This window comes from Colletotrichum fructicola, assembly GCF_000319635.2.
Source record: "Colletotrichum fructicola Nara gc5 chromosome Unknown KSG_Nara_v1_contig04, whole genome shotgun sequence".
Lineage (NCBI taxonomy): Eukaryota > Fungi > Ascomycota > Sordariomycetes > Glomerellales > Glomerellaceae > Colletotrichum > Colletotrichum fructicola.
In genome coordinates this window covers 878,535-898,250 of record NW_027094054.1, presented here as the reverse complement: position 1 = coordinate 898,250, position 19,716 = coordinate 878,535, and the positions used below count along the sequence as shown (strand labels likewise).

The window sequence follows — 19,716 nt, the reverse complement described above, 5'->3', positions numbered from 1 at the left end:
CAAGTGTGAAACCAAGACAGCATCACTCTGCGCCACAACCACCCCTGTGATTGTATCGAGTGTAAGCGGAGTGCTGGCAACCATTGAAACTGGGGCACCTGCTTCTACATGCGCGGAGATGCGTGGTTGTTTGGTTGCGGACTCGACTCATGAAGCGACACTTACGACGACAGCCACATGCGAAACTGCAACTGTTAGCGACATCATCGTCACCTGCAGTGGTGGCGGAGCAACGGCCTGCTCCACGAGGACCAGAAGCTCCAGAGCGGGATGCGATGTTACGGCAACTACAACGACCGTCTCGTGCACACCCGCACCGAGCGGAAGCAACAAGCGCCAGGCAGGTGAAGGTGATGTGCCCGACTGTCCAATGACTTACGAATACATCGTCTGGCCTCGGGATGGGAGCCGAAATGATGAGACTTCCGCAGTTTACGGCGAAATGCAGAAAATGCTCCCTGATGGCGGCAAGATCGAGGTATCAGCTGTGAAAGATCTGAGGGTCAATTTTTGGCGAGTACATCTGGATCTAGACCAAGCTGAAAGTGTGAGGACGATGCCAAATGTGAGTGAAGAATCATGGAATTGCTTTGTGCATCACTAAACAATATTTCAGGTTGCGTCTGTCTACCGTCCTTGTGAATCAGATTGCTCCGACCCAACGTTGCAGGATTCGAAGATATCATGGCGATACCAGAATCAGTATCTCGATGAACAACTTGACTTGGAGGATCACCAAGCGCAGATGTCATACATCTCAGCTAACGAGGGATCTCAAGACGAGCGATACAATGGACGTTACTACTTTGACGTCAGTGCTGGAGAAGACGTCCCGGTGTACATCGTGGACACTGGAGCGACGATGGATCACATTGTGAGTTTCAATCATCTCTAGTTCATCCGTCTGGTGCACAGCTTATGCTGACTTCGTGGTAAAGGAGTTCAATCTCCGGGACAAGATAGCCTCCAAAACCGAGTTCATTTTCGTCGGCGAGGATTTTGATGGTCAGCAACACCGGGACGATTCCAATATACCAAAGGGCGGCAGATGTCCTCCAGTTGGCAAGTGTAAACCGCATGGCACTTCTATGTTGAGCATTGTTGCTGGCGCAAACATAGGGATTGCGAAGAAGGCAAAACCGATTATGGTTCGTGTCCCGCGCCGTGAAAAGCAGGGCGGTGGAGCAACACCCGAAGATTGGATAGATGCCATGTCTGCGGTTGCTGGTGTATTCGCTGACAAACAACAACGACAAGAGCCATTCTTTGCATGGCACAGGGCCACAAGTTTGATGATTTCAAGAGTGACTGGGAGAAGACAAACAAGAAAGAAGGGCAGGACAACGAGAAGCTAATATCAGAAGCGTGGATTATATTTAGAAAGTCCATGCATGGTATTCTGACTGGTCTCATTGAAAAAGGTTTTTTCATAGTCACCGGTGCAGGAAACGGCGCAGCGGTAAGTTCATCCAATACTTGGAAATCAAGGGCTAATGATGTGAAAATGCAGATAAACACCTTGCCTGCCACCTTCTCATCTGAACTGACAAAAGACTTCGACCTGTCCATACCGGAGCTACTAGTCGTGGGGGCCGCCCACCCTGACAAAGGAAATCGATGGTGGATGTCCGGACAGCCACCAAATACGGCAGATGCGATACCACACATATATGCGCCAGGCGCGAACCTCTTGGTTGCGAACGGGAACAGAGACGAATGGCCAGAGACTTCTCAGTCTGAGGGTGCGAATGCGGAAAAGAGACAGAATGGAAACAGAAAGAGCCCCTACAAGTTCTCCCAGGGGACCTCAGATGGTGAGTACGAATCTGAGCGACGTTGACCGACTGGATGGCTGACATCACACCTACAGCAACTGCGTACACCGCCGGTCTTGCAGCCTACTTCCTCAAACTGCATCAGCTTGGACGCCTAGGTCCTGACAAAAAGGGAAACCAGCCTGATATGAGTCCGGCTGGGCTTAAGAGGTACATCATCAACAACGGCTGGGTACGGCAAAACGAGAAGAACGACGGAGTCTTGGGAATTTGGAATGGCGCGACTGTTGAGAGTCTGGAGCGCGAAGGCTTTTGTCCCTACATCGCAGGCACTACTAACATATTCCGACTTCGGCGACAAGAAGGCGCGGCCTTGACTGGTCAATGTGTCCCCGGCACTTCTCCAACAGCTTCTGCAGGCTCAACACACATTCCATCAGCAACAGCAACACCCACAGGCAGCGGCACAGTGGCACCCACTGCTTTTCCAACGGCCTTCGTCTGCACCGAAGAGACTGCTGACAAGTGCGCTCCCGGCGTCGTTTGTAGTAACCCTAAGGTGAACGGCTGCGTCGATGGCAAGTGCGTCTGTGTTCTTCCCGATCTGCCAGCACCCACCAGTTTTGTCTGCACCGAGAGGACAGTCGACAAGTGTTCCCCTGGAGTCATCTGCAGTGCACCTCAGACCAACGGCTGCGTCGACGGGAAATGTGTCTGCGTCTTGCCCGAGCTGCCTTCCAAGACTACGGCTGTGCAGACCACTCTGTCTACTGTCACTCCGAAACCACCCGATCCCGTACCGACTTCACCAGAGAAGCCGAAGACGCCAGTTGTGATCGGCGAGCGTAAGTGCCATGACGCCAGCATTTACACTGGTGGGACGGACATTTGGAAATCTTCGGTATACGACGCTTCATTAAGAGCCTGCACCGAGTGCAAAACGCCGATGAAAGCTGATTCAGAGACCCGAAGGCGAGACGACAGTTGGGGCGGTTTCCGCTATGACATGTCAATCAGCTGGAGGTCAGGGTGCGTGTCAGCAACCGAGTCTATCAATTACGCAAATCCTACGGAAAACCTCACAATGCTTCATAATACCGCTTGCGAGGAACTCTTCCAGGACAATTGGGAAAAGTGTGAGTTCACGAACTTGAAACAGGAATGGAAGTGCCGTGGCTAACACACTTATGATCAGGTACCGGTAATAAGGGCCGAGGTGGTTACATCGATGTTGGGTGCGTACGATATGACTTTACGCCAAAGTAACTGGAGGGCGGACTCGATCAAGAAGCTGCTTCATGAAGGATAGACAGGAACAGGCTTCACTGTCTTGGTCACATGTACAACCTTTGTGCAGATGTACCGTGACAAAAGCCGTTTGGCGAGAAGCCAAGACGGGAGGGTGCGGGGAGAGACGGAGAGACTCCGGTCCCCCGTCTGTAGTTGGCCGCTTATGCCTCCATCAATATCAAAACGTGATGCAAGTTCACTACTCTTGAATTCGTCGTCATGGAGTAGCACCAATACGTATTGTAATAGAAGGAACAGTCCAGGCATCACAAGGAAAGGCTTCAAGTGATTTGATCTTCACAAGAAAATATCGGCCGATCAGCCTGATCTATTCAAAGTATTCTCTGGTGTTGCCATTCGAATTATGGTATTCGACACATACAACGTAACAGTCTCAGCAATCCATTTGAGCGGCAGAAATGTCTGGTGTTTCAACGCTCCATGGCGCGATCCAAGAGAGCCTGGTAGGTTTTACCGTTTTCAACACTCTTGTCTGAGAAAGTACCCTTATCCAACTTATACCTCATTGAAACTCCAAGCCAAGGGCTTTGCGACCAGTCTCAGTTCAGTACAAGAAGGTAAGGAAGCTCAACATCCGGTGTATCGTTTTTGATGAGCTGCGATGTGTCTCGGCTAATTATTGTTAGCCTTTTTCGGCTTAGATTTGATGTAGTTGCCATATTTGGGCAAAGAAATGATGGCGTTGCTTCCTTTTCTGGAACAGTTTGTTGTGCCACATAATAGCCGTATGCGTCGATCTAAAGCTCGCTGTCGTTCTATTTTGATTGAACAAGTGGTGATGTTTTCTTTGCGGGCTGCAACTGCGTTTCTGTTAGCACCTTAGCTAGATGGAACCCATGGGCCACGGGAAGAACTCACTGGAGACCTCAGCATCGCACTACGGATTCATTTGTTGTGCGATCGATAACGACAACTCTTTCGAATGTGTCGCTTACGGTTGTCTTCTCTAGTGAAAGTCTTCCCGCAGCCGCTATGAGGGCACCGGGGGCGTTCATGTTGAGCCAGCGGCTTGTGCTTGCGGTGATGCTTGATCAGATCCTTTCGGGAGTTGGTGGAGTACCGGCAGCCAGGTTCTTGGCATTTGTGTTTGCGAATTAGTCGCGTTTCTGTTGGCGACTGATAGATGGAAGTCGCTGGATCTGTTGATTCGGGGGTCAAGATCGCGATTGGCGCGACCGGAAATGTTGGTTGATTTATAGCGAAATAGTCGCGTCCCGAAGTTGAATGTGGGTCGTTTATAGCGAGATGGTCGCGTCCCGAGGCTGGAGATGTGTGGTTTGCAGCGAAATAGTCGCTTCCCGAAGCTGAAAGTTGTATTGGTTGAAGTAGATATTGAAAATCGGCTTCCGAGACGTCGTTGGTTGGGTCAAGGCCGAAGTCATCTTCCGAGTTGAGATAGGAATCTAGACACCATTGAAAGAGTGGTGATGTAAGATCGAGGTGAGGGAATCCATGCAAGAAGTGAAAAGAGGCTTGGTCGCGGGAAGCTCCGTCTGTACTTGAAGGGACATGTGGTTGTTGGTAGGGGGTTGGAGATACGGTTTGTGAGGTGTTGTCGTTAAAGTTGATGAAGTCTTGTTGGGTGACAAAAGCACACCAACTTGGTGGGTCGATTGAAAGGGTTCAAAGGGCCGCCGCTTGAGGGGTACGGCGACCCTTCTAAGAGTAGATAAAAGTTCACCCGGGAAACCCCAGGTGATAGAGTTGCTGAAGAGACTCGCAAGCCTCTCGAAATCTTGGTGGGTTGTGTTCAGTAACAGGAGAGAAAGTGGGTGAAGGTAAGGATACAAAGCATCCCAAGTTTAGGGTGCTAAGGTCGCTGATAAATACCCAAACCTAGCACTCCGGCAACGCTGCTGTATACTATCACCGGCGACTCAAAAAAGGTTGGAGTCCGATGGCTTGCAGCCTCTGAAATCTAGTTAGCCAATAGCAACTCATCGAAAGCGAGACGAGAGAGCCTTTCCGAGGAGTCCTCCTGCAGTATGCCGCCAAGAAATGATCTCCCCAATATTTACCAATTTGGTGCAGAGCTGAACGGCCGCGCAGCGGGTCTCGCCAGGACTCTCTCATCCCCTGCGAGGACTCTCTGCGATGACAATCTCGGCTGAGCGATTTAACGCAAGGAGTCTGGACTCCCGCAGCGCGCTAGACTGATGACGTCCGCGTTAGGTATCACATTTTCATTCAACGCCCACGTTGGCTGCCTGATGAGATCTAAACACCGTATCTCACGCGTCGTACCCTGCACGTGGACATTCCAGGCTTGAGAATATTCGATCGGCGGCATTGGGGTGTTGAACCCCTCACGCCAGACCAGGAATCATTATTTTTTATTTTTCAGGGCCGCCAGTCTGTTTACTGGTTGCCCATATTCAGCATATCATCGTATCCGCTCTCTGCAAGCCACTCTCTGACCAGCGTATCAGTGTACTGATCTGGCATACTGGCATCAAAGAGAAAGGCCAGCGGGTCTCCCTCCGCCACAGCCTGCTCTCGGCCCGTGTTCCCCATCGTGCTCTCAACAGTCGCGCCTGGTGAAGCAATCGGAGGTCCCATTAGCTGGCCACCTGCTGCGCCCCCTCCCGCACCCATAGTCAAATCTCCCAAACTAACGTAGCCCGCCTCACGAGCTCCTCTGTTGGTGTTGTTGACATGCTGTAGTTGCGACACGTCGTCGCAGTGGTACCACTCTCTTGCAAGTAGCTGAATCGCCCTAAGTGCTCGGTCACTCCAAGCACACCACGCCGTCCTCAGATCTCTCAGCGCATCGATGCACGTCTGCAAGTGATGGATCGCCAGTTGCCTCTTGGGGTTTGATGGTCGAGCATCGATGAGATGGATGATAACTGCTGAGAAGCATAGATGAACTGCTGCGATCGGGATACGACGCTAGTCGAGAATTATCAGTTGGGTTGTACTTAGGCAACTAGCAGGAACTCAATGACAGAATGTGAGAAACTCACCAGAGTGTATTGCTGCTTGTAAACCCTCAGCAGTCTTGCAATTTCTGCCGCTGAATGACGACATGTGGCCATATGCTCGTTTGCGTATTCGTCATCCGCCAGGCTGCTTGTATCTTCCGGGGATGATGCGCTCTTGCTTACAGAACGCCTTGATTTTCTCTTCCTCATCAAGGGTCTGTGTAAGAGAATTAAGTGGGCATGGTATTGTATGCTAAGCAGGTCCGTTAGCTTCAATCATAAGAGGACTTGCAGATGACACAGGGCGATACTCACTGAAACAAGCAGATGTGTGGAAGCATCGGTACTTTGGGGGAAGAAGGTAGGCGGAGGTAGCTAGGGAGCGCTCGATAGTGTGACTGTAACTCGACATCGGCCTTTGTAACGATGTCCTCAATTTCTCTTGGTGAAAGTTTGCTGTTGATCGCGTATCTGATAATTGTCAATACGAAGAGAGTCTGCTGCGAAGTGAGGGTCTTACATCATGTCCATAGCCTCACACGCAATTGTATAGGTTTCTGATACATGGTGAGCTGTCGATGAGATGTGAGAGTGAACGCCAAGAGTGCTGTCATCAAAAGCTCCGCCAGGGGTCGGTTTCCAAGGCGTGTACTCCTCCTCGTTATCGATGCTAGGCTTTGGGCAAGTGATGCTTGACTTTGGTGTGCTGCTTGGTCTGCCTAAACCAAGTGAGAAAAGCCTTAGTTTGAGTCAGTATTTCTCGCAGAACCCTTTCTATGATTGAATGGTTTTGGAAGAAGCTCGCTTACTTGTCCACGACGTAACATCCCCACCACGTCACCTTTCTCGTATCGGCCTCATCCTCCGACAACAATCCTGAAGTCACAAATTTTGAACAATCCAGATTTAAGCCGAGATTATGAGCCATTCTTGTCGCGTTTCCTAAAAGTTCTGTCAGAAGATTTAGATAGCTGTGGAAATACGAGGGCATTCACCTGAGTAAAGCCATCCTAGAGCTTCCTTGCCGTCCGACATAATGCGAAGAGCCAAGAGACACGCAGCTTGAACGGTCGTGATTGTAGGCGCCTCGCTCTCATACAGTAACAGAATCTTAGCATGCTCGCAAAATGCATCGCCGGCGGTGTTCGGGTCGTTTGGGTCTGAGCGTAGCTCCGGGCGATCCGAGTATCGTGCCGAAATGGCAAAGATGGCGGAGAGCAGTAATGGTGAGCAGTATTTCCCCCCATCCTCGCCTTTGAAACTCCTCAAAAACGTTCCTTTGTGAATGACGTAATTCCATGGATTCTGCCATCGCCAGTAAATGTCGAGTAGGTGATTTTGCATGTCGTCGGATATTGTGACAAGTTTTCCTAACTGCGCGGCGGCCGCAATGCCCTGTCTTTGCAGACGGAGAGATGGCTCGTGAGGATCGGCTTCGCGGATTGGTTCTCGGACAAGATTATAGGAGCTTTGTGATCCAAAATAGTGTACCTGGCCGTCTTCGATCACGTTGAGACGTCCCACTAGTCCCGTAAGTTCTGCGAGAGGGTCCTGTTCGTCCCCAGTGCTCTCATCGAGTTCGGCTCCTTCGGGCTCAATCGACTGTGTCTCGGGTAGCGTCATCGGCGGCTGCGACCCAAGTGACACGACCTGGGCCTCTAATAGTCTTATCCGTGCTTGAAGCGATTCGACATATTTCTTGCTCGGTGGCCTATCTCATCGTCAACAGCCGCGACATAAACCCCCTTTAGCACCCAAGGGAGGAATCCGACCTGCGCTTATTTTCCGCATGCTGAAATTCACACTGAGTCCCTCTTCTCACACAAGATCCGCAAATCGGTTGTTGTCCATCACACTATTACCGCAATATCTCATTAGCGACTCATTCGGATCTCATCGGAGAACTCCGTGGGGCTGCGCTCATGTGTCCACAACTTACGCGCATCCGCCTCCCCCGACACGCAAGACACGCGATTGAGACCCGCTGCCTCTTCTTCCCCTCAGGCTGCGGCGCAGAAGCGGTCGGCTCAGACATGTCGTCTTATCGCGCCTTATCTGCGCGTCGTGAGGCTCTCAGAGGGCGTCGTCGAGGCTGGGGTAGGGCTGGGCATTCAAAAAAAAGTCACTTCACCGAGGTGTAGAAGACTAAGTTCAGATGAGCGTCCGCGTTGTGTCATGAGCGCCTAATAACAGAAATTATCACTACCTGAAACCCCCCACTCCGACGAATCAATCAGTGCTGAGTTATCTTTCCCCGCATATCCACTAACAGTGCCTAGTCGAACTCTAACGAAAAACACAGCCTAGCGTCTCCAATATTCCAAGCGGCTGGATTTAAGACATTTGAAAAAGATCTCCGTCCCCTCCCTCCCTTGCCAAGGGACTCATCGCATTCAGGGGTCAGCCGCGTAGTGGACAGGTCTGGCGGGGTACTTGTTGACCCGCAGACTCAGCTGGTCAGGGCGACAGTAGTGACCGACAATGTCCAGGTTCTGCTTCGCCTTGGCCTTCTCAGCAAGATCGACCTCGGCGTAGAGGATGCCCTCCTCATTGGGCGGCAGACGCGTGGCGAGCTCCTGGCCCCAGGGAGAGTAGATCATGCTGAAGCCGCCGCCGTGCGTGGGGTGGTTGTTGGCGTATCCAAAGTCGTCGATGCGGCAGCGCGCAGCCGACTCGTCCTTGCAGATCTGCGTGCAGACCATGACGAAGCAGGCGCCCTCGAGCGCGACGATCTGGGAGAAGCGCAGAGACATCTCGTCGGTGATGTGGCCGGGCCAGTTGGGGTCCGGGTTGCCGTCCTTGTCGTTGGGCTGGGGCCAGATCAGAGGCCAGCTGGCGACGTGCAGGTCGACGTTCTGCTCGTACTCGTAGTAGCGGAGCATGGTCTGCGTGTGCTCCCAGCAGTTGAGGCCGCCGATGCGGACGTCGGGGTGCACGGTGCTGGGAACGACGGTCTGGAGGGACTCGCCCTGGCCGTCGCCCCAGTAGGCGCGCTCGACGTGGGTGGGCTTGATCTTGCGGCGGTGGTGGACGATGACACCGTTCTCATCGATGAAAGACTGAAGCTTGTGAGTACTGCGGGCGTTATCACGACCGAGGCATGGAGGGCATACCTGTGCGATGTAGAGAGTGTTCTTGTATCTCTCACTGTAACCAAGAACAACGAAGACACCAGCTTCCTTGACAGCTGCGCAGATGCGCTTCATCTCATCCGAGTCCTTCACAAGCGAGTTGCGGAAGTACTCGTCCATGAAGGCGGCATTGTCAGTGGGAGACTTGGCCCAGATGCTCCTTTCCCGGCGCATGTTAGTCGAATGTTGACTTCGTGCAGAAGAATCATGTCTTGCGACTACTTACCAAGGATATCCGGGGATGAAGACCTCAGGGAAACCGACAACGTTGGCGCCCTCGCTGGCCGCCTTCTCAATGAGAGCAATGGACTTGTTGACACCGCCCTCAAGGTCCTGCCAGGCAGGCTCGGCTTGGATAGCAGCGATCTTGAGCTTGGGGGCCATCTTGGTCTTTGAAGAGGTCGTTTTGGATGGAGGAGGTGGTAGGTTCTCTGAGTTCTTCAGGCGAATGGAGAGGTAGGAGGAATCTTGGGAATCTGTGAGTGCTGATGCTTCGTCTGATGTTGAACTCATCGTGAAAGAGGCGTGCTTAAGTATGAATGTCGATGATCCTGCTTCTCCTCTTTCTCCTCATCATCTTCATGATGCACCAGGGGGTTTATCATGTTTTACATCGGTACAGCATTATCCTATCCTTTGTCGTTGATGCTTCCTCCCGCGTATCACACGCGTGGCGATAAACCCCCAAATGCCCATCATCTGATTCTGCCGGTCGACCATTACCCTATCGACTACATGGAGGATCCGTGATGGATCAGCAAAACCCTTTGGGCTAAACTAAACAGGCCTCCACTTCCCCAAACCAGCCAACACAGGCCAAACCCTGGCTAACTCATGCCGGACCTCGCATTATCGACGTGGGTCCGGCCCGGAAGAGCATTACCCTATCGGCCCCGCTGACGCGGACGTCAGTCTCCGTGCGGGGTACTTATCGCCGATCGTGATTCGCTCTCGCTCCGGCACCGAGGACCCGGTACGCCCGGTATCATCGAATCAACATCAGCTAGATGCAAACCTTGGTTTTGAAGGTGTCACAGATCGTCTTCGGATGAACTGGGCGCTTGTTGGTAGATGCCGGCAGTTTATAAAAAGTCCGGACTGGGGTTGCTGCAGGACATGATGTGGTAATTGTTACGTTTGGATATCACCCCGAGTCATCCTTCCCCAGGTTTGGAGCACCTTTTCGAGCACGTCGTTTTATTTCTCTCAAAACTTCACGATGACGGAGCTCGAGTCCGCCATTCCAGAATGGCTGCGAAAGGATCGCACAGTACCGGCGAGAGCTCCGCCGGGCTTCAAGCCTTCTTTCGAGCTTTACACGTCCAGATTCCCAAAAGAAACGAAAGACCTTGTCATGGCAGTCATCGGCGCCCAATACGAACCAAATATGAAGCACGATGGTTCGGCCTTAAGAACAATGTCTGAGTTCATTACCTCCAACTCAGCCACTCCAGAATCGCGCCCCGGCTTTCACGAGGTCGCAGCAGTGACCGACAACCGCGGCTTCTACAATCTCGCTGTATTCGCATACTGGCCTAGCAAGTCCGCATACCAAGAATGGTCAACCACCAGCGGATTCCACGATTGGTGGAGCAATCTTACGTCTGACGATAATGGCTGGTTTCTTGAGGTCTTTTACCCGACGATCGATCGCCTCGAGACAGTGTTTTCGACACAATTACCGGAAGGGGCTGGGAACTTGAGAGAGAGCATCACTGGTCCCATACAAGAGCATGTCTACTGGGGAAGCATGCGGGACCGCCTTCCCATCTCACAGATAGACGAACTTCTTGGGAACACTGAGACTGTCAAGAACGGGGATTCTGCCACGAATGGCGCTGCCAAGTCAAAGATAGTGCGGGTTCACGGCAAGAAGAATCTCTGCGTCATCCGGTCGGGCCAAGACTGGTCAGCCGCTCTTCCCGAAGAACGCCAGATCTATCTCGACTCTATGCAACCACCCCTGACTAGAGGCATGGACTTCTTACGTGACCACGGCGACGAGGTCGGCTGTATCAGCTGTCGCTTCATGGATGTAGTGGATCCGGTCACAGCCGAGGGTGGCACAGATCGCACATTCTGCCTTGCGTATTTCGACAACCTCAGCTCCTTAGAAAGCTGGAGCAAAGAGCACAGGACACACCTCGCCATCTTCGGGGAGTTTGCCAAGTACGCCAAAAGACTAGGAGATAAGATGAGTCTGAGCTTATTCCACGAAGTGCTTGTTTTGGAGGCGGAGCAGCAGATGTTTGAGTACATTGGCTGTCATGATGGAACCGGGATGCTAGCTACTTTGTAGGTAAACTGATGGGGTACCGGCATTAGGACTGACAAATTTCCATACCCAGATAATAAAACAGTCTATCTTCTCTTAAAGCATGTGTACAGTCTCGCCATTGGTGGTGTGGTTTATTCATGCGTCAGCTGGTAAAGGAAATGTCGTTATAAGGTCGAAGAGAAATTAGTCCCTACATGCTGAGTCTGATAGTGACCTGATTATCTCTTCGCATGCTTTCAAGTTCCAGCCATAACGGCTCCGTCTCAGTCACCGATGAAGAAGTCCTTTTCATACTTCATCTGGCCAGTTGATCTATCATCTCATCGCAGAACCTAACCTAACCACCAGCGCTAGTTTCCTGACACTGACAACAGATCCACGTCGGAAATGGTGATGGTACGGATAGGTCTTTTAGCGAATTTCATCTATCTACCCCTTCATGAGCGATCAAGCTGGTACAACGTCTCAACGAGATGGGCAAACGCAAAGAACACCAGGTCCGTTGCTGCATTTTGTAATATTCATTCTATCATTCACTAATGTGCGTCAAATTCTGCCCGATCCTTGAAGCAGACTGTTTTATAAATGGCGTTTAACAGTGTAGGTCAGGTTTTGAAGCCCAGAAATTGAAACTTGAGAGCTTGAGGCGCCGCTGGGTGTTTCTTTGCGTTCTTCAAAGGGTTTAATATGCAAGACAGACGCTACCCCATCGGTTGGGCATCGCGTTGACGCAGGGCTCTATTGTTCGACTCACAAAAGTCGCCATATTCTGACCGTATAAAATATCTCCACAGTCTATCTTGATGGTCTTCGTACGCAAGGTACACACCTGAGGGTATTTCCGCTGTAGCCTGTAATCTGGGCGCACATGCAAAGATCCTGTAACGGAAACGGTTCCTGACACTCCCCACTTGACTTCCAGAAGATCAATAACTTCACAAAAAGACCCATATTGCGAGCTTCGCGGGTCTAACAAAAGGCATTCAGATTCATTCAGGTCCTGGTTACGTCGGTGCTGGCTCCTGAAGTAAAGCCAAGCAAATAAAAACAAGCATTATTATCAAGGCCAGTGTCAACAGTCCGCCATCAAAGCGTTTCTTCACGAAATCTTCTGACTTTGCGTAATCATGCCACTATGCAGGGCGCATCGGATCCACCGAAAATGAAGCGCTGGCCGGTGCATAGGATAAGCCACGAGGGAGAGTCTCGACCTCGACCGATCATGGCAGCCAACAAGGGCTGAAATGGCCTTCGTCAGTCGATTCAGGTGAAAAAAATGGTGAGTCAGCAGCTCAGCCAGAGGTTAAAGGGCTGCGGTATCCCACGTATTCACGGAGTGCGTCCTACCACACCTGCGACTGTCTTAGGATGGCCAGCTAGTGCCAGCGGTACAAGAGAATCGGTGCCAATTTATTTCATCATTTTCAGAACAAGATGGCTCTCTTATTCGGTGGGATAAACCACATATTACCGAAGTAACTTCGGCGAAGATATGCCACGTCTGAGCCACTTGCTGGCTTCTATGTCCATGGCTTGGTTGAGCGATGCTACCTACGTCGACCTAAAGCCATTATGGCATTGAACTTTTTGTCGATAAATAAGTTGCTTTTGAATGTTCTAGGCAGTAGGGAGCGCAAAGATATCAATTCTTACTCGATTATGGTAGCCGGTTCTGCAGCCCTTGAGACGTCGGCTGTTGAGCATCGTATGACAAGTCTGTAGGTGCTTGTTCATCAAAATACCAATCAATAAGCACGCAAACAATACCGTACTTGGACGTGGATTCTTAAGGACGAGCGAAATAGTAGTATGCTATTGAAACATTGACCTGTGGAGATGCTATAAGTCATAGGGATCACTGCGAATCGATATTGACCATCTAATGGTGGCTGAGACTGGCAGAAGGTCTGAAGTGCAGTGTTACATCATGGCGAGTGGTCCCTAACACATGGATGCGCTCCGTCTGCTGAGCCGTCAAGGTCCGGAGCTCAAAAACCCAGAGCTTGCTGATTACTAGCAGGTTTGACAGCAGCTGTGCCGAAGGTTTGCCTGTGCCGTGTTCATTTCCTAAGTGATCAAACGGGAGCAAGCTTCCCTATCTCCCAAGGAGGATCGGGTCCAGCCCGACCAATAGGGCATTTACATGTTCACTTACGCATTCCATCAGAAAGTCGGCCCAGCAAGTCAAACACAAGATCAACAACATCCCAATCAGACATAGTTTGAATTCTCGCTACTCATGATGACATGAGGCCAGCAGCTTGGAACGGAAAGAGGTCGCACAAATAAAATTTGGACTGCGGTAATTCGCACTAGGTGAGGGACAGCGATAATTCAGCTGGATAATCCAGGGTGCTTGCTACATAAAAATAACACGAGCCATGTCGACAAATTAAGGGTTTGAAAATATGATACATTTTGCGGTAGCTGTCTTTAATTCATCGCTGAAGCGTTGCGGCTCGTGGCTTTGATGGTTTAACACCGTGATTCACTTCGGCATATCGGAGCCGAATACCGTGCTTAAGTGATCTTGGGCCCGTCCGAAACGGGACTGGTCAACGGGACTGGTGTCTCCGCACGCCTCCGCGCCCAGCCCAATTGCTGCGTCACTACGTTGCCCCATGTCAGCTTGATAGTATGGAACCCTGCAGAGTCCTGCAGAGTCCTGCAGAGTCCGGCTGTCTAGCCAATTGAATGCAGAGCGCCCGCCCACCAGCCTACCATTCGGCAACAGAACGATAGAGATACGCTTGGGCGAGATGCGGATTGGCCTCCGGAGTGGAGGACTGCGACGAATGGAACAAGTAAGATTTGTAGGTATTGAGTTTGCAGCATCAACTAGTTCGATTCAAAGCCTCAATCTGAACCGGCCAAACAAGAGGTTTCCACCGACAGATATGCAAGGACTCCACGCAGCATAATCAAATCTAAGCTAACTTAGAGGGTCGCTTCAACGTCCGCAAAGAATGCGCAGAAGCTCGAAGAACCTATAAGAGATACCTGGTATCTATGGATGTATGATCTGAATTTCCAATCCCTTGCTCGTTCGTCTCTCATTACCAAGCCTCTCCTCTGTTATTGGAAGTTCAATCCGCCGGCACATTAGTAGTGATTCCAAGCTCCAGTATCAACCTTTCCGAAATGCACTCCAACTCTCAAAACCAGTAAGCTGCTTTGATTCTCTATATCTTAGTTTTCAAAGTACTAGAAACTGACATCCACCTCTTTCACTTCACAAAGAAACGAGCCTCAACTTCCTCAGGAGGATCACATCTCTATTATGAAGCGCACTAAGACTTCGAAAATCAATACCACGAGACGTCCAGAGTCCAAGGGGAAGGAACTTGAGGACAGAATGTCTCGCTACTTCGGCTCCGACCTGCCATGGACGCACGTTGACGCCATGTCAAGTTCGAAGGCGACTTCATCCCAAGAGAATGGCAAGAAGGACTGAGATGAATAGCGGCTGACGATGGAGTACTCCACGAGGAAGTTAGGTTAAGCTATACGGTTCAAGGGCTGCATAGAAATTAGGAGCTTCCACGATTTCATCACTGTCTGGCGTCTGGTGTTGCCGAGATTCATACATGTACTTCGCCGTCCATAGCCTTGCTATCATGTCCGTCATACACCCTATAGATTGCCAAGGCAGAAACGATCAACTGACTGCTTCTCTCACTGATACTAACGTACTTCTGTATGTGAGAAGTCTTGTTGTTGACATACCGCCCGGAAGTGACGAAGTGTAGGACATGTTTGGAAGGACCTTGTGAAAAAGGGTTGTTGTACATGAATCGCTCGGAACCTTGCCATTTTCAAACGGCTTGAGTTGTGAGAAGTCCAGCGCTGCAGTTGGTCGCCAGGTGATTGAACAATACAGGGCAGGTTTGCTCCTGGACAGCCAACCTAAGGCAAATCCCAATTTCATTCTCAAGGGACATCGCTAGAACGCCTGCGGCACAACATACGCCGCCAAAAGATATTGGCGAAACAGGGATCGCGTAAGGCAGCCTAGCTTACATGCGGAGAACGACAAACTCATCCATGCAGTACAGCTTCGAAAGCAGCGTGAGGCAGAGTAAGTTGTCATAGGACATGTGAGGAACAATAGACGTCATGTACTGTGAGGTATCCTTGCCTATAAAGCTTGGTGCAATTGTACTCAGTGTACGGATACACTGACGCTGACGGCCACAAATCTGTGGACTTCCAGCCTGCCGGGGCTTGATCTCCTTCGGTCGACAGCGCCGCCCCCGGCCTCCCCCCTCCAGGTCTCTGGCTCCCCAGAGCGTTGCTGGAGTCCGACAAGCTGTCTCCACTGGTCACCCCTCAACTGGGCGAAGAAATTATGCGCATACCCTACCATTTACACCAAGCTTCCTAGAACACTTCCTCAATCCTCGATCAACTAAAATAAACGAAGAAATAATCAGAAAATAGCTCTCATTTTCAGGATTAATTTAAGTCCCCTATTACGTCATTTCTCTTAATAGAGTCGTGGTCACTCTGGCTAAACAGGCTGTTGAGGTATGAGGGGTGTGCACTCTTTTTTTCGCCCAGTTGCCCCTCTCTCCGTTCTCTCCTTCGGTCGACGTCGCCGCCCCTGGTCTCCCCTCTCTAGGTCCCTGGCTTCCCGAGGCGTTGCGGCAATCCTTATTTGTCCGACAAGCTGTCTCCATTGGTCATCCCTACTGGTGGGAGGAGTCCGCGAGGAGGGTGCCAAGGAGGTCGTTGTCATTTCTGGCCAATCAAAATGCGCTACGCTCTCGCTTTGCAGTGTGGATGGGGGATGGGAAAGATACGTACCTGTCTCGAGGGAGGGTGGAAGGACGCTGCGACAGATACCACAGTCGTGCAGCAACATCAAGTAGAGCCATTGAAATTGCAATGTTGTCCGCACGAGGAGCCTGACAGCTAGAGGACAAGAGCGAGGGTAATCAACCATCTAAAACGTATAAAGTGCCAACGCCCCCTCGAGACAATGTGCGGAGCTTTGAACACCTCGTTCATTCAACCCTCAGTCGCAAGCCTGTCCCTTCAAATCAGGGTTCCCATTTACAAGCCATCAATGGGGGTGACTTCTTCTAACACCACTTCTTTCAAAATGAGCTCCCATTCTCCCAGCTCGTGAGTTACCCCATACCTTGGAGACCCCACAGCAACTGCGTAGCAAACGCATCACGTAACGTGAAGTCCGTTGCTGATAGTACCTGCCTTCTCATAGCAATCAGTCCCACCTTCTCCAGCGGCGTCCCGACTCCGATGGAGCCCATGCTCACATCTCGAATACCTATGTGACTAGAGGTCAGGCTACGAAGAACGAGGAGCTCGAGGATAGAATGTCTCGGTACTTCGGGTCAAGCCTGCCATGGAACCACATTGACGCAATGTCCACATCAAGAGAGGCGACGATAGAGGCGCACAAAGACGGAGACAAGAAAGAACAAGATACATAATGATCAGCCTAGATCTAGGAAATGGACACTGTTGGTATAGCCCCAACCATTGAAGGCCCTTGTAGAGGCGAGGAGATATTGCGATGTGGCTGCTCATTGTCTGTGACATCCTGTCTTGGATGGGTGTACGTACTTCAATAAACGTGGAGATGCGTGGAGATGGCCAAGATCTCACGTTTTGCCTAAGTCGCATTTTCTATCAAAGCTTGATACGTCGCCGGGCTGCTTTTCTTGTAAACATTCACATGTTTCTTGCATGTTAGGATCCTTCTATCAACGCGCGACAATCGCTGCGACCAAATTTGCCTGGCGCATTTAGTTGCTTATTGGTTCTGTCACGCCAATACGGCTTCAAATGGCACGGTAGACGTGCCAATTGCCTGCTGGTTCGGAGTTATAGCTTCACGAAGTGAGGGTTTTAGGTGTCGTGAAAGCCGACGAAGTATACGGGGGAAACACCGCATCAACGCTAGACTAGGCGGTAATCTATATGCTGATGCAAGCACGTCTATAACCCTTTACATCGTGGGAACTGGGATAAGCGAGGTGATGTGCCACGTCGGAATACTCGATACTGACATGCCTCAGGTCCCAGGCCAGCTAATGCCTGTCAAATCACATCAATAGTCCCTGCCTGCCCCCGCCAACAAAATCATCACCAGATCTGAACCCGGCCTGAAGCATCCTCCTATTAGGCCCTGAGATAGTGCCAGTAATCCTGCAGGGTTCCGGCCGCCAGGCCAATTAGTTTCCGCCCGTAATCGAATGACGCAGTTAGATGGACACCATTATTATGCAGCTGGATGGAATTTGTCGCCCGCACGTTGAACACAAACGGAAAGGACGAAGGCACAAGGCAGGCACAACTGATCATGGCAAACGTACAGAATATCAGAGTCCCATATGTACATGACTTGCTCATTTCCCACCACCGTTTTATTTCACAGCAATAGGTGTATTTTGTTCAACCAAGCGTGTATTTCTGTCATCAGCACCTCGTTATGAGACAAACAAGGAACTACCTTATAACCTGCTTACAGGCCAGTCACTCGTGGTCCTCTCCTCTTTTTAGGTATGCAATCTTGACTTATGAAGGTCGTCATCTAAAGATGTTTTCAGTTGGAAGGCAAGCATTCGTAATCGATCTCGAGGCTTAGATAAACCTGTTCACTATTCCAGATTTAAATCGAACTAGATGTCGAGGTCCTAGAACACAGTTATAGGTGAGGAGTGGTTAGATCCTTGAGCAGCTGGTCGCTTTTTAGGACAAGATAGCATGAACTCAGGGTGAATAAACGTCACCTTCTATGCTTGATTGTCACGGGCTAGAGCCCGGATTGATATCTCCGGCTTCGCCGGAGCAGTTACCGAGATCCGGCTCCGTTGGACCCACTATTCTGCCGCAGTACGCCGCCTAACCCGGCCTGCTTCACCGCTGTTAGGTGCCTACCCTTGTAAAGTCCTTTCTTCCTTCTTCAGCTTAGAATAGTCAATCGACGGCACCTCTACGTTGAACAAGCCTAGGGGCCAGCCCCTTACATTGATCTGCAACCAATACTTCCTCATTTAACTACACAGAACTCATGACCAACCAGCGGCACCCATCCTGACCCTGCTAGCCCAGAACTCATTCCTGTCCTTGCGATTTCAGACTTTGACATTTTCTCAGACGAGACGAGGCTCTGACGAAAGCACCCGAAGCACTCCCTAGATGACAAACCTCTTCGAGCGTCGCCAAGAGGCAACTCTGATGTTCAAAGTGTAGTTGTAGTGGACTGGAGTGTGCATTATTTGCAAAGGAGTGAGCGCAATTGCGGATACCCGTTAGTGAGCCCTTGGCCAATTACTTTGTGAGGCAGCCCTCCACATCCATGACCGCAACTTTCCCCAATGACGGCTTGGCCAATCGCGCTCCGTGGCACCACTCCACTCTCTTGAACCTGACCTGGCATGCGATCATCTTCCAGTCTCCAGACGAGACACCATCGCAATTCCTCAGACTTAACGGATCCAGAGCCAGAGGTTCGCCGCAGGCCCTGGCCAAATATGACGCGAAAGCGTACGAAGAAGGCAACGGCTATGGAACATATAAGAGGCGCCAGCAGTCCACAGAGAAATGAGTTGGTTTTCGGACAACCTCTACATACAACACCCTCAAGTAGCCCCAAGTCACGAGCCCAATTCTTCTTAGATCCCGATCCGCGAGACATGCATATCTACCGTTGAGATGTCATTGCCAAATCTCACTGTCTCCAAAATGGGCTCCCAGTTTCCAGACCAGTAAGTTGCAATATGAAGCCCTCTTTGGCATTCATAGATTTCGTAGACTAGCCTAGAGTCCGTCTCTAACACCCCTGTCTCAACGCAGCTTCCAGGCCCAACCCTGCCAGGAGCATCCCGAAACCACTGCAGCCAACACCAAAAGTTCGGATACAAAGATCACGACTGCTAAAGCAAACATCAATTGGGGTTTCAAAGATATGCTGGCCCTGTATTTTGATTCTGATCTGCCCTGGTCTCATGTGGACGCGGTGTTGAAGGATGCGAAGGTAGAGCCATCCCGGGACGACGGCGAGAGGAAATCACATAAATGATGGCCGATGGACAGGTAATCAACGATGGACGCAGAACCACGAAGTACACCCATTCATGTCAAAAACCAGAGTTTCCTAGGTAGACAGATGGTTAATGTCTAGGGTAAACCATCGACAACGTACATACTTCAATGAATGTCATCGCAGCCATGTCCTTATCCTGGATAACCTCCTAGCTACCTTGCCAGTTTAATGTTCCCCTTCTCACGTGAGGGTTCCTTTTCTCGTTTCACCGACTGCAAGTGAT

At 50.8% G+C, this 19,716-nt stretch overlaps 6 protein-coding genes across 6 annotated transcripts; 3 read left to right on the top strand and 3 right to left on the bottom strand.

Moving 5' to 3' along the window:
- Positions 1-556: 556 nt before the first annotated feature.
- Positions 557-3,041, top strand: SUB2-3 (Subtilisin-like protease 2; the record flags this gene model as incomplete). Its single annotated transcript, XM_066151787.1, has 7 exons — positions 557-565; positions 617-874; positions 939-1,148; positions 1,280-1,459; positions 1,511-1,814; positions 1,871-2,911; positions 2,971-3,041. 7 exons carry the CDS (start codon positions 557-559, stop codon positions 3,039-3,041), a joined length of 2,073 nt encoding a protein of 690 aa, XP_066008873.1.
- Positions 3,042-3,698: 657 nt separating this feature from the next.
- CGGC5_v007037 (uncharacterized protein) lies at positions 3,699-4,081 on the bottom strand (the record flags this gene model as incomplete). Its single annotated transcript, XM_032034722.1, has 3 exons — positions 3,699-3,886; positions 3,945-3,963; positions 4,022-4,081. The coding sequence occupies 3 exons, from the start codon at positions 4,079-4,081 to the stop codon at positions 3,699-3,701; spliced, it is 267 nt and encodes an 88-aa protein (XP_031892596.1).
- A 1,363-nt stretch (positions 4,082-5,444) lies between these two features.
- CGGC5_v007036 (Nitrogen assimilation transcription factor nit-4) lies at positions 5,445-8,045 on the bottom strand (the record flags this gene model as incomplete). The annotated part of the gene is made up of 8 exons (XM_032034712.1): positions 5,445-5,978; positions 6,053-6,263; positions 6,326-6,481; positions 6,531-6,749; positions 6,820-6,952; positions 7,006-7,721; positions 7,783-7,865; positions 7,950-8,045. 8 exons carry the CDS (start codon positions 8,043-8,045, stop codon positions 5,445-5,447), a joined length of 2,148 nt encoding a protein of 715 aa, XP_031892597.1.
- Positions 8,046-8,403: 358 nt separating this feature from the next.
- NIT (Nitrilase) lies at positions 8,404-9,654 on the bottom strand (the record flags this gene model as incomplete). Its single annotated transcript, XM_032034700.1, has 3 exons — positions 8,404-9,069; positions 9,124-9,301; positions 9,368-9,654. 3 exons carry the CDS (start codon positions 9,652-9,654, stop codon positions 8,404-8,406), a joined length of 1,131 nt encoding a protein of 376 aa, XP_031892598.1.
- A 706-nt stretch (positions 9,655-10,360) lies between these two features.
- Positions 10,361-11,440, top strand: oxd-4 (Phenylacetaldoxime dehydratase; the record flags this gene model as incomplete). Its single annotated transcript, XM_032034688.1, has 1 exon — positions 10,361-11,440. One exon carries the CDS (start codon positions 10,361-10,363, stop codon positions 11,438-11,440), a length of 1,080 nt encoding a protein of 359 aa, XP_031892599.1.
- A 7,692-nt stretch (positions 11,441-19,132) lies between these two features.
- CGGC5_v007033 (uncharacterized protein) lies at positions 19,133-19,469 on the top strand (the record flags this gene model as incomplete). The annotated part of the gene is made up of 2 exons (XM_032034666.1): positions 19,133-19,155; positions 19,244-19,469. 2 exons carry the CDS (start codon positions 19,133-19,135, stop codon positions 19,467-19,469), a joined length of 249 nt encoding a protein of 82 aa, XP_031892866.1.
- Positions 19,470-19,716: the final 247 nt, after the last annotated feature.